The sequence below is a fragment of the Megalops cyprinoides genome, chromosome 21 (assembly GCF_013368585.1).
Source record: "Megalops cyprinoides isolate fMegCyp1 chromosome 21, fMegCyp1.pri, whole genome shotgun sequence".
In the NCBI taxonomy this organism is placed as follows: Eukaryota; Metazoa; Chordata; class Actinopteri; order Elopiformes; family Megalopidae; genus Megalops; species Megalops cyprinoides.
Window position 1 is genome coordinate 8,485,999 of NC_050603.1, and position 14,200 is coordinate 8,500,198.

The 14,200-nt window shown below is 44.2% G+C and overlaps 1 protein-coding gene across 1 annotated transcript; it reads right to left on the reverse strand.

Annotated features, from left to right (window-relative positions):
• Positions 1-3,129: 3,129 nt before the first annotated feature.
• On the reverse strand, positions 3,130-11,673 carry LOC118796641 (voltage-dependent calcium channel gamma-7 subunit-like). Its single transcript, XM_036555644.1, has 6 exons — positions 11,584-11,673; positions 8,570-8,767; positions 8,299-8,385; positions 6,855-6,995; positions 5,611-5,756; positions 3,130-3,925 (listed from the first exon to the last, which is right to left on the reverse strand). Exons 2-6 carry the CDS (start codon positions 8,763-8,765, stop codon positions 3,437-3,439), a joined length of 1,059 nt encoding a protein of 352 aa, XP_036411537.1. The 5' UTR covers positions 8,766-8,767; positions 11,584-11,673; the 3' UTR covers positions 3,130-3,436.
• Between the last annotated feature and the right edge of the window lie 2,527 nt (positions 11,674-14,200).

Sequence of the window (14,200 nt, forward strand, 5' to 3'; positions counted from 1 at the left end):
CAGTTTTATTCAATAGCTGAGGATAGTGACTTCATAATAATCATTATCATATTAATCATAATCATAATACATATTCTCAGATATGAACAATCTCAGATTTTTCAGTGCACCATTGAGCAAAACAAGAAATGCATAATCAAACAAAAACAATAAGAATTTGAATCGTTATGATTGGACATTTTAGGAGTGAATACAGGCAGAGTTTCCTCACCATGTTAAAAACAGAAAGGGAGGGAGAGAGAGACAGAGAGAGAGAGAGAAAGGAAGGAGGACAAATGATAGAAATGACAAAAGAAGAGAAAATGAGCAACGGAGACAAGAAGTGAGCAACTGAGCCCTGAAAAAAGAGAGAGAGAGAGAGAGAGAGATGAAAGAGCAGTGCAATTTGAGAATGGCAAAGCCGTGCAGGCAAAAACAAGAGAGGACTGAGTCCCCAAGGTATGGAACAGGGAAGATTAGAAGGGGAAATAATGAAGGGAATAAAATGAAGGACATGCATAGAGAAAAGCAAAGGTAGATGAGTACAATGTGCAGCAACTGACTATAATTACACGGATGTGATCAAATCACTGATACCAACCCAGTAAAAAATATCAAACTTATACATTTTACAATCAGGTTGATATATAATACAAAATCATTTTAAAAATATATGCTAAATGAATTGGACAACTATCATGTAAAATGAAAATTGATTAATAACAAAAAATCTTTCACTTACTCTCTCTCTGACACTTTCTCTTTCTCTCTCTCTGTCTCTCTCTCTCTCCCTCTCTTGCTCTCTCTCTCGCTCACCATGGATGTATTTTGTTTTATGCTGTTTTAATAAAGAAACCGTACCACTACACTGTGCTACTTGTTTTTTTTATAATGACACAATGAATTATAATGAAGTATAACTGTATTTCCTTTCCAGCAGGAACCAGTCCTGGTCATCAATAACACATCCTAATACTACTGTATTACTGTAGTCTACACTATACAGTTCTGCATTGGGTTATAAAAGAAAAATATACAGCTTATATATGCGTATGTATATAAACAGATTGATATTGGAATAAAATAAAGTAATACAATGGTTGCAGAATTGGCATATAAAAAATAATCATAATAACAATATTATTTGATTTCAACCACAATCTTTTGGTCAGAATGTTTATTCTTTATGTCTTGTCCAAGATAAATTGACAGGTGAAGAGATTTTCAACATTAGAATGCTTTCCAGGATTTGTTATTAGTGTATACAAACTCATCTTACATATTAACTAAATTAATTTCTGCTATTTGAAATTCCATATGCAGTTCTGTTTTGTTTAAACCCCTGGTTGGTGAAAACTGTTAATTGGAAACCAACCAACCAAGTCTCATGAAACCAGGTACGTGCAGTTACTATGAGACGGTCCACACCAGGGGGCAGTAAAAAACCGCAAAGGCCAGAGGACAGAAAATGCTGTTGAAATCACTTAAAATAGGCTGTCACTCAGTCTGTTTTGATCTTTACAATAACGTAATTGTATCTACAAGTAATATTTAAACCCCATGCTGCCGATTTACCTTGGACTCAACCATTAGTCACTCAGTCAACAATGGGCTTACAGGTCAAAGGTCACAGAGAAGCAATATTGATGAAAACACTCCCGGGTCACAAAGTCCTCTGCATCGCTTCCTATTTTGCATACTTAAAGCTGCACTGTGCAAGTAATTCAATGATATCGTCAGAGATGATTCACATGCTAGTTGTAGATGTCCTTACAGCACAGGAACGTGTATGTGTGTGTGTGTGTGTGTGTGTGCGTGTGTGGTGTGTAGTCCATGCTGTGTGATTGTCTGCACTGCACCGTGCATCTTTGACAGGCGTATTCTGCACTGGATGTCTGTTGCGCAGTGAGGCCGGAGGACGGCGCGAGGCTCTTTGCTGTGCACGCCCGCACTGCATCGGCCCTGTCTGCACTGCGTTACAGAGGGTGCAGCATACTGCATCGGCCCTGTCTGCACTGCGTTACAGCGGGTGCAGCATACTGCATCGGCCCTGTCTGCACTGCGTTACAGCGGGTGCAGCATACTGCATCGTGTTTCAGCCCGGCCGCGAGGACCGCAATGGACCGCGCAGCTTGTTTGCACTGTGCTGTAATGAGTCTAAAGTACTGTGCTGTGAGTATCTGCACTGCACTGCTGCAACGCCCCCCCCCCCCCCCCCCACCGCGTCTCTGTCTGTCAGCCGCGTGCGGTACGCCAAGCAACTGCATTCGTATCAAAGCATTTACATCACTCACACTGTTACCTGAATGCCTTGAAACACCGCACTTATGCAGGTGTTTCATACGAGTCACTGTACAATTACCCGACCTCGTCCGTCAGTCAAAATGTCCATCTGTCTGTGCCAATGGCTCTTCAGTATCTATTTACAATAGAGGTTATTTATAATGTACAGAGTGGTTGTTGTAAGTAGATTAAAAAATATCAGAATTTTTTTTTAGCTATTTTTAGCTAATATTTTTGATTAGTCTGTATCTCACTCCGCGCCTTGTCTTTCTTTCACTTCTTATACTCCTCTTATGTTGTGACATATCATACATATTACATTGTACCATGATATCACTGTATCATATGCCTGTGTTACTATCATTATTATTATTAGCAGTAGTTGTTCTGTAGTATAATGGGATACGGGTCAACATTTTGCAGATTGTATTTTAGCTGGAAAATAATTAAACCAACTTTCAAGGATGACTGCATGCAGAAACGCCATTTGCACCCAATCATAGTGAATTAATTTCTCCATCAAGCATTGTGCATGTCTTGAAAAAAAAAAAACTTTTCCATTTACAGAAGAGGTCAAATCTTAGTAATTATAACTACTATTACTACTACTAATAATAATAATAATCATACTTTAATTCAAAAGATTTAATAAATTAAAAATATTTCTCAAGAAGGAAAGGAATGGAAAGATAATGAGAAGAAAGACATTTCTAAGAAGTCAGGGAAGAATGAAAGAAATGATTTGACAGTATTAAAGGTAATAGCTACAGTCAGTTTACATACAGTATATGTAGAAATCTATACGCATATACAATTGTTCTGTTTCTTTCATATAAGATAATGTTTTTTTGTTTCTTCAGTCCCTGGCCCTCTCCAGTGTATCCCTGTGTGTTGACCCCTCTCTCCCTTCTCCTTCCCCTGTCCTTTTTTTTTTTTTTTTTAGTGGGGGGGGGGTTTAGTAAGAAATTATTCATCCCCTCCATGCTTTCTGCCTCTTTCAGAGGAAGTTGACGTTTCTGTCCTCACCTTCTGCCCTGTATGAATTATGCATCCCCAGTCTACCTCTTCCCTCTGCCCTCGGTCTCGTTCTCTCTCAGTCCTTTGAATGTGTATGTACAGTGTGTGGCTGTGCACCGGTCTGCCCGCGTGCCTCTCATCCCTTCACTCCCTCTCTCTAACAGGGTGAGGCGCTCATGCGGAGGTGGGTGTGGTAGTGGGGCGGGGGCACGGCCGAGGGGGGCATGGCGAGGGGCAGGGACTGGGGGGCGTTGCCCGAGTGGGAGGGGGGAGCGTGGGACAGGGTGTGGGTGGAGTGGAGGGTGTGGGAGTGGGGGTAGGAGACGGGAGGGGGCAGTTTGTAGCTGGGCCCAGCTGAGGGGGCAGAGGACGCCCCTAGTACCCCAGCGGCGGAGGGGGGCTTCTGCGGGGGGTTGGTTTTGGGCGGGGGCGGGGGCGTCTGGTTCAGCTGGATGGAGATGTCGCTGGAGACCTCGGAGGCACTTCGTCCCCTCTGTGGGGGGGGCCAGGACTCGGGGTGCAGGAACTGCCCGCTGTAGTCGCTGCACTCAGACAGACGGGGGCGGTAGAGAGCCGGGTGCGGTCTATACATCTCCTCCTCGGCGTAGCGCTTCATGAAGAGGTACACAGACATCACCCCCGCCCCCTGAAAGAGAGAGACGGGATGTGTGTGGGGGGGGGGGTTGTGGTTACTTTAATAAAGCCCTGCTGGCTGAAAGCAGTGGACTAGATGACACATTGCATTATCACATTAGGACTGACTCTGAGGAAGCGTGTATTACAAAGACATGGTGCACACAGGACTGAATCAGTCTGATCAGACCAGAACTTTTTACTACCTTGCTGCTCTGCTCACACAGCCAGTGTAACTACCAATACATCTGTCAAGCATGAACGCATTATTGTAATCTGATGTTCCAAGTTCTACAGAAGGTATAGAAATGCAGCTTCTACATCTTCAATTTAACTACCTGAGAAGAAAGTGAGCAGAACTGAGGAGACCCATTGACTACATTAAACACAGCTGTGTGCATGAAGGCCAGGTTCTGTGCAACAAGCAAGCTGAGACACAGGACATAATTACAGCCATCATTCTCTGAATGACAAGATTAAGCATAGACGGTTCTGTCTTTAAGATGGTGGAAAGAAAACAGCATTAGTGTGAAAGGCAATAGTCAAGGCAGTGAGTGCCACAGATCAAGAAGAATGAGTGAAAATGAAGAAATTGGCCAATCATTGTCTGAATTGTTGTCACAGCTAAACAGGCGAATCATATTTCTGAATGTAAAAAAGTGTCTTGATGTTTGCCACACGTTGCCCGTCTGTGACAAATCGGCGTTTCTGAAAAGCTGCCGCAGTGAAAATGATGGGGCTTACCAATACAGAACGCTAGGTCACAACTAGCGGCATGAACTGAATAATTCAACATCTGCACCAAAACGTATTAGCAATTTTATTTTAGTTGCACAAAAATTCAGATAATAAAAGGCCTTGCAGTGTTTGCATGCACCAGACAGACTTATTTCTGTCAAACCAATTATGTCTCTACCTCTTAATCTGAAAGGTCTTTGAGGTAACAATGTCTGAGAGTTAATGAAGTTTAGATGTAGAAGTTAGATTTGCCCATCATGTGTTTTATTCATATTGTGTAATTTCCATTGTGAACTCCTTTAAGAGTCAGGAGAATGGGAGACTAAGATTCAGAGCCTCTGCCAGCTCCAACTGCTCTCAAAGAGGAAGTTATAATAGCTTTTAGCATTAATTAGCAAGGAAATTAATTAACTGACATCTGTTTGTACATGTTAGCCACAGTTAAAACCATCCCGATCTTAATTTAAAATCCACACACTTGTCTTTCTCTGCACTGTCTAGGATCAATACAGTAAAATTAAATACTGCATGTACCACCGACAAAAGCATACGGCATGATTTCCCCAGCGCAATAGGGAAGGATGTCTACGCATTTGATTTAAAATCAATCAGAGCTACTGAGGAGAGGATTGTTTTTAAAAAATTCTACCAAGAATCTACCATCTAGTGCAAACCAACTCAATGTGGAGAAAATCATATGTCTTGTCAGGGGATTGCGGGGGACCGGGTCTCATTGGAGACCTCCCACCTCTTCTTAAAACTCAGCGGCAGCAGCATTATCAGATTAATGGTGGCCACCCAGACTGCAGCCAGGGTAACGACACAGCAGCGAGGTTCTCATTTTGAAAAGTGTCCTATTGAAGTTCTTGGACGCTGATGACAGTGGTGTGGTGGCAGTGGACAGAGGGCAGCGGCAGTGACGCTAACGGGCAGCGATGGCGCTGGACGCGGAGCTCTGACCTCTTTGAGCAGGAAGGAGCTGGCGGCGAAGGCGAAGGACCAGCCGTAGTGGTAGTGGAAGAACTGCTCGGGCTCCCGCGGCCTGTTCATCACCTCGTCGTTGATGCTGGAGATGTAGAGCACCAGCCCCACCACCAGGCTGAGCCCTGTGGGGGGGAGTGCATGGCTCACCGAAATGCAGACACACACACACACACACACACACACACACAGACACACACACACACTCTCTCTCTCTCACACACACACACACACACACTCTCTCTCTCTCTCTCACACACACACACACACTCACACACACACACACACACACACACATACACACACTCTCTCTCTCTCACACACACACACATGCGCACACACACACATGCGCATGTGCACATGCACAAACACACACACACACATGGATTCTCAGAAGGTGGGTTGGTTCCAACTGCTCACTCTGAAACTGCCTGACTTGGGAAATTTAAGTGATATTTTACAGCTGTCACAGCTAAAAAGCCCATCTGTTTCTATCTATTGTGCAATGCATACAAGTGTGCATTAGTTACTGACAGTGACCTTGGAAGAGGGCATCTTTTGACTAAACTGATCAAAGGTGTGCTGTAACTACAACTGCCCCATGTTAAAGAGACCCTGCTCTGTACTTTCACGACTGGAAAGTCCTAGATGACTGAAATATGAGCAACATCGTTTTGATTTTAAAAAATGCAGCCAAAGCTAAAGAGTATTGTCCCCTGTGTCACTCTGATGTGATGTTACCATGGCGTTACATTTGTACTGTATGCAATACAACCCTATGGTCACCCCACACAGCGAAAAACCTATCCACTTTCCCAGTAGATAGCCATTCTATATGTGGCATAAATGTTAATGAAACAGGATCGTATCCAGGGTACTGCAGGTCCTGTTCCCAGGGTGCTAATGTTCTCCTGAGTATTGATATTTTACACCCTCAGTATTTAACCTTAATTACTTGAGTACATATCCAGCTGTATAAAGAGATAAATTGTCAAATCTGAACTCTGCCTCAAGGCCCTGGATCAAGCAAATAATAATAGCAAGCACTGCAGGGGGGTATGGCAGCTGAATGTTCTACAGAGACAGCAAAGCATCTTCATCTGAAGCGAAACGCTCGTGACAAGGATCTTTGCGGGAATTGCGGTGTGCTGTAACATCACCAGCCCGAACCGGCGGCGTACCTTTTATCTGTTAACAAGCGAAAGCGTGCCATCCTCCGTTACCTGACAGGATGAAGAAGATGCCGGAGACGAAGGCCAGGATTGTGCGCTGAGGGCGGATGTGTCCGATGTTGCTGATGACGAAGGCGGTAAAGACGAAGAGCAGGGACACCATGGGGAAGGGGGTGGCCGTCCTGACCATCTCTGACAGGCGGAAAAGAGAGAGGGGGAGAGAAAGGATGGATACAAAGGAAAACCAGGCTCCTCTTCATGTCCATTAAATACTGGCATACAGTACCAGTCAAAAGTTTGGACACACCTACTCATAGAAGGGTTTTTTCTTTATTTTTACCGTTTTTACTATTCCACATTTTAGAATAAGAAAAAACATTAAAACTATAAAATGACACAAATGGAATTATGCAGTGACCAAAAAGTGCTAGGCAAATCAAAACTTATCTTATATTTTAATTTTTTCAAATACTCAAAAATATATTTTTGGAACGAAATTCATCCTTATAAACGTCACTGTTTATATTTGTCTAGGCAAAAAATTTAAAGCATTTAAGCATAGGTCTTTAGATCAAAAAGTCTTTGAATACATGCTTCCCATTATCTTAATCAGGTGTGTCCAGACTTTTTACCGATATTGTATATGTGTGCCAGGGATCTCACTCAATGCCATCGTGAAGAAAGTCTTCAGTTTATGCACAAAGCCAAACAGCATTGTTTCCATAGCGATCCAAACATTCAGGATCATGAAATAAGAGGTCGCCCAACATGCTACCAAATATTTACACTACTTGCATGTGCCACATTGTGTGCACAGGCTGTTCCTACAGATATGGTGCATGAAGGCTTTCAGAGGTCCAGATGGTGTGAACATACCAACACAAGAATTTTTAATGAGGCCAAACTGGGGAGGAGGGCCATGGCCTCTCCCTTTCCAGGAACTGATTGGGTGGAAGGAATACACAATGCTTATTAATGAATGCATTCACACAGTCATTTATTTGTGGAATGTATTCATTCATGTATTTGACACATACACATACGCATTTTTTTCAAAATCTGATTTTTTTCATGTGTTTAGTTGCATCAATATTCATTCTGTAATTCATTCAGCTTTTGATGTTGGCAGGAATATCTCCCATATGTTTTTCTCTGTTGGATTGACAAGCTGTTCTGTGATTCTCTGCTTCCCTACTGAGTTCACAGCCAACTGATGACTCCTTGACCTTTCCCCAGAGCCACAGCCAATCCCAGCCCCCCGTACTCTTCAGTAGTGATGTCAACAGGAAAAAAACTAGTTGGCACTTTCAACGGAAATTGTAGCCATTCTTGGGAATGGATACATATTTCAAACATGAGGACACTTGGCACTAGTATGTGTGTGCTGTGTGTTTTTAACTGTTTTAGAAAAAGCCCTGATGGAACCTTGTGTGTATAGGCACCACCCCACTGTAGGTGTTAAACAATGAAAAAAAAAAACGCGCAATGAACTTACTCAATATGTTAGCAGTGTTTTCCGTTGTGATCTCTATCTCTGGCTCTGTGAAATACTCTGATGCCACACATCTGCCCTTTTCTGATCCTGTGAGAAAAACAGGCAGACAGACAGGGAGACAGGGAGACAGACAGGAACACGGATGAGGGTAAAGGTATCATTCAGGTCGTCTCAAACTTCAGACAGTCCATTTCTTTCATGCACCACATGCTGTTATGCCCTCCACCCACAGGCACCCCATATCTATAAGTGTCTCCAGCGGGCAGCGTACCGGCCACGAAGCACACCCTCCACAGGCCGGAGTGCAGCGCCATCTTGACCTCGGTGGTCTGGTTCTGCTGGAGCACGATGCCCTCCTCCATCAGCAGCCAGTAGTCGGTGGAGACGGCCACGCCCACCAGCAGCAGGCCGCAGGCCCCGAACACTGAGGACAGCAGTGTGAGGGCTCGGCTACTGCACGAGCTCATCTCTGTGTGCGGGAGGGGAAGGGGAGAGGGAGCGTTACGGCGTTGTCTCCGTGGGGTTCGAGGCTCTCCACAGGAAGAACTCTAACCACGCAGGAACAGACTGCCAAAAAACGAGAGCTGAAGCTAAAGGCTCTGCAGGTCAACACACTTATTGAGTGAATAAAGGGAGGCGAAAGGGAGCGTTAAGGTGTTGTCTCCGTGGGGTTCGAGGCTCTCCACAGGAAGAGCTCTAACCACGCAGGAACAGACCGCCAAAAAAACGAGAGCTGGAGCTAAAGGCCCTGCAGACCAATGCATACACTGAGGCAAAAAAGGTGGTAAGCTGCAGGCTTTGATGGAAAGGCAGAGGCTTACTGTGAAAAGCACGGACAAACCTAACAGGGGGACACTCTTCAAACACCACCTTCAACTGAAATGCCACCAAAATCCGCTAATCCTCGGCATTATCTCTGCCTCACCAGAAAGCACGCTGCTGCCAATTCATATTTTAACCTTTCACACCACTGTTGCAATGGCCAGTGGTTTCTCATGCAAAAAAAATAAATAAATAAATAAAAACCTGTGTTGCTGTATCCCAGGTTTCTATCTGCCAAGGAGCCTGGAATTGGTCCCTTTGTAGAGATGCAGTTTCTTATTTAACCATTCAAATGAACAGTCCTGTCGTTATGCATATGGAGCAAGTTCCACATTTCCTATAGAATACCATTTGGCACAAATGCAGCCTTTATTACAGGATGGGCTCGTTATGAAGCACTACTGTAATTAAAGGAAGGGATGAAGCACAACCGATGTTACGGAGCGTACTGGCCAGTTAACTCGTGATAAAGAACAAAAGTGGTGTTGAAATGTTTCTTTCCTACACCCATGTACATGAGCGGGGAAGAGGGGGTGCAGCGTTCCTTATCTGTCGTCATTATGAGGCACTGCTGTAACTTCAGACTAACTGCACTGTCAGTTCAAGTGGTGGGTACTCATTCAGGTACACAGTGAATTTCAAATGAACAATTGGAACTCAATACGGAAAAGGCCAGGAGGGCCCAAAATGAGAGAGAGCCGAGGCAAAGGAGCGAGAATGAATGTCTCTTTGCTTTTGAGGAACCGGGCGAGAGGAACTACAATATTCATGTTAAATTGAGTCGAGGCTGCAGATAGTGCCGGGACGGCAAAGCCCCACAAGGAATGCAATTAATCAGAGATGAATAGTGAATGGCGCTCTATGTGGGAGAGAGAGAGAGAGAGAGAGAGAGAGAGAGAGGGAGAGCCGGTGAGAAGTGGAGGAAGGCAGAAAAAAAAAAGATAGAGGCACTGACTCAGTCCAGCACGTGGAGCTGTCCACTGGAGTGGTGCTGAGAGACTGCAAATGAATGCCAAGCGGAGACGGACGGAAAAAGATACAGCGAGTCATTCAGGGAGGACTGAAAGAGAAGAGCTGACAGGCATAACTGGCAGTTGAGTTGATGCACTGTAGACAAGGTTAATAACGGACACTCCAGCACATCCATATTGTCCTGCCTCACACTTATACAGTCTCCCAGTTCTGATTCCCGGTCTTGGTAACCAGACAGCAGGGTCTTACTGTCATTGTGTTTGATAACTGGTGTGTCAACACATGGAACAGTGAGCAGGTTTTAAGCTCAGGTGTGTAAAAAGAGATAAGACACAGATGGATTGTGATGTTGAGGGATGGGGACAGGGAGGTCCTGGTAACTGCATGAAACAGAAGAGGAAGAGGACAACAATAAGTTGAACAATGAAGGAACGGGAGACTGAGTGCGTGAATGAGAGCGAGAGAGAGAGAGAGAGAGAGAGAGAGAGCAGATAAAAGAAATCAAATAAAAGCAAATAAAAGAAAAGACCTTGGTCCAAAAATTTACAGAAAAGGAGAATTCACACACACACACACCTTTTCATGTTTGTATGCTATGCAGCACACACAGTACAAACTCAGCGACTGCATGTGGACCCCACACACATATGCACACGTGCACACACACACACACATACACACACACACACACACAGTGAGAGAGATACAGAGAGAGAGAAAGCAAGCAATGTTCATTTTACACAGCATTTGAAATTAATCAGGTACACATGACACAAAGCAAAAAAAAAAAAGAAAAAAAAATAGGTACAAAAAATGAAAACGAAAAAGCAGAACGGTTAGTGCGCGCGCACACGCACAATAAGAATGCAGCATTAAACAGCATAACCTTTAGCGCCCCTACCACCAGAAAAACCGCCGAATGTATGACTCTTTCCGTCTCTCTACATACTTACGGCATACCAATGTGCGTGGTGGCAGTGCTTCATCGAAGATATTCAACGTGCCTTACATGCACGAAATGCGACACACACAACTGTTTTAGCAAATGCCCACTCGTATACAAATGAATGAATTAATCATTGTAATATTTTGAGACAACGCGTTGCCACACATGCGGACGCACAGAGAGGGAGACAGAGAGGGGGGAGAGAAAGAGAGAGAGAGGGAGAGAGAGACAGAGAGAGGGCTGAAGGCAATTTATTATACAACGATAAATATCCCTTTTACAGATCTAGAGTCTTAGACAGATGAATAATAAGTGGAATCCATCCCCTCATGCATCTTCTCAACATGTCAGCGTGTTAGCGATTAACACAGACAGACTGACAGAATTAATACGGCACGCGCTGACAGATGGACATTACCTTAGAACGTGTTCACGGATACAGCTAATGACAACAGGACAACAGTACCGGTATCGCATAGATAACGATCGAAGAAATTAGGGTAATTTCGTTGCACAAAGATGGTATTTCAGCCCCGGGCACTTACCGTTTCTTAACGACAGACTGGTGTCGAGAGAAGGCAAGGATCCTCGCACCAGGAAGGCTTGGCAGATTTTGCAGTTTCTCTCTCTCTCTCTCTCTCTCTCTCTCTCTCTCTCTCTCTCTCCCTCTCGCTCTCTCTCTCTCTCTCTCCTCTTTCTCTCCCTCGTATGTGTTTCTCCCCTATCGCCCCCTTCCCTTTTTCTTTCCCGCGCCCTCCTCATTCTCTGTTTCAGCACTGCGGAGAATCGGTCGACTGAGCTGTACCGGGGAAGGAGCGGGAGACATGCACAGGGGGACAGGGGGAGAGGGGGAGAGGGGGAGGAAGACACAGGAGAGAGGAAAGATGCAGAGGAAAAAAAAAAACCCCACAAAAGAACAGATTTTAATGAGTGACATGATAGGAAACAGCACAGCTCTACGGCACACGAAATCAAGTGCAGTAGTTAATACTCCGAAATACACAGGGGAAAAATACGAATGCTGTTGAAAACTGACTAACAAGCCATACTATGATACCAAAATATCATCACAATTGTTCATTGATAACAAATTGAACTGTGTCAGCCTCAGTTATATTATTGTGTCAGTGCATAGGTGCCTGGCACTCTAAGTTATTTTGAATGACTCTGAATCTAGTATCTAGCCTATAATGGTCCTCACTCGACTTGAAATAAAAAAAAAACACAAAACATACAGTGAGGTGCAATGCTAAACACGGCTGCTCTATAAAGACCATAACTGCAGTGAGAAAGTTATTGAAACGTGAAATCATTCTGTACGCCACCACTTAAACAGGGAATATGTGGGAGTGATCCAACAGGGGAGAGGAAAACGTGAAAGAGAGAGAGAGCCAAAAGCGTGGAACGGAGAATGAGATGGCAGCAGCTTCGGCAGGGGCCCGGCGCTTTCGAGCAGGAGACCGAACGGGCGCTCCCGTCAGGGGACAGGAACGGGTGCGAGGGACAGCCAAAGAAACAGCAGAGCCAGATGGACAGACGCGGGGTCGAGCGAGGCGGGTGTATTGTCATTCAGATGAATGCCCATAGATCTCACCTGCTAATTGTGAAGCTCAGTCAAACGCACTGTTTCAACGTCAAACCTTAACAGCTCAGAGATACCAATCTATGCTCTGAAGAATTCTCCTTCAATGGCCCACCACTCCCCCACCTTCTCTTCCTCTTTTACCTCCCGCTGCATATCCATTTCTCTCTATTTTTAGATCTGTGGTGGGGGAAACCCTATATCGTAGTAGTGATAATAATAGCACACCGTATCTGTACGCTGATTTATATAGACAAAGAAAGTGTATGTTATGTGTTTATAATCACATTCACAGAGGGCAAATTAATATAATAGATAAATTAGCTGTTAATACTTCAGATGTATGGATGTATCTTGCCAATACAATGGCAGATATAGCACCAGCTGAATGATGATGAATTAATGAATATTGATGCTTGGGTAAAGAGCTTCTAACATGTTAAAGACTGATGGTTTGGTCTCATTCACACACACACACACACACACACACACACACACACACGCACACACACGCACACACACACACACACACACACATACACACACACACACACACACACACACACACACACACACACACACACACACACACACACACACACCACAGACGTCTGCGGTTCTGTTTTCAAACTGTTGTCCACAAATCCCTACTCCGGTGGTACTCCATAATTCTCGTATTCCAGGCCATAATCCTGTTGCTGTGGTAACAAAGCTTAGAAAGAGATGCCATCAAGAAGAGAACGGAAGAAAATATGTGCATTCAGCAAAGCTTTAGCTAAATCACAAGGGAACAAGGGAGGGGGTGGGCTAGGGGAAGAGAGGGATGAGAAAGAGGAAGAACCCTGGTAAAATCAGGGTGCGGTTCTCGCAAAAAGCATACAGGCCAAGGCACAGTGAAAAGAGAACGGCTGCGGAAGGCCATCGTACAGGACAATACGTATACAGGCATACAGAGGAGCTATTTTAATCTGAGCTGACAATGTGGAAATCTAGAGCGTCACTGAAGAAGAGACAGGAGGAATGAAGGGAGAGAAAGCAGATAGCAGGACCATGAGAGAGGAGGCAGGATTGACTGACTGAAAAGGCAGGTTTTGCTGTTTCAACAACTACTGAATGGAGTGGTCAGCATCTTATGAGACAGCGGGGGGGGGGGGGGGGGGGGTTTGGGGGGGGGGTGTATAGGGAGAGAGGGAAAAGGGACAGGAGTGTAGAAAGAAAGGAATTGATAATAATGAGGGGAACTGGAGAAGGAAAGAATAGGATAACTACATAGTGTACGATATAGTGTACGATAGTACACTATAAGAGTAAAGAATGGGAAAACAAGAGGAATGATAAAGATAATGAAACAGAGAATGGTACTTACTGTACTGCAGGGAGAAAAAGGACAGAGACTGAAGGGGGCAGGGAGAAGTTGCATGTATTTATTAATGGATTACATTTATTTCTGATAAATATTTGACTTCTATAGCCTAACAAGGTGACTATGAGATAGTCAAATGTTTTTCCATTTTTAAATTCAACTACTGACTATAAAATGTAACATTAATTCAAAAAAGCAGGATGAATATGAAATATGG

Coding starts and splice junctions, on each gene's coding strand:
- LOC118796641 (XM_036555644.1), bottom strand. CDS start 8,765: ATGAGCTCGTGCAGTAGCCGAGCCCTCACACTGCTGTCCTCAGTGTTC. Junction 5,757..6,854: donor CATCTTCTTCATCCTGTCAG/GTAACGGAGGAT, acceptor TCCCCCCCACAG/GGCTCAGCCTGGTGGTGGGG. Junction 3,926..5,610: donor GCTCCTTCCTGCTCAAAGAG/GTCAGAGCTCCG, acceptor TCTCTCTTTCAG/GGGGCGGGGGTGATGTCTGT.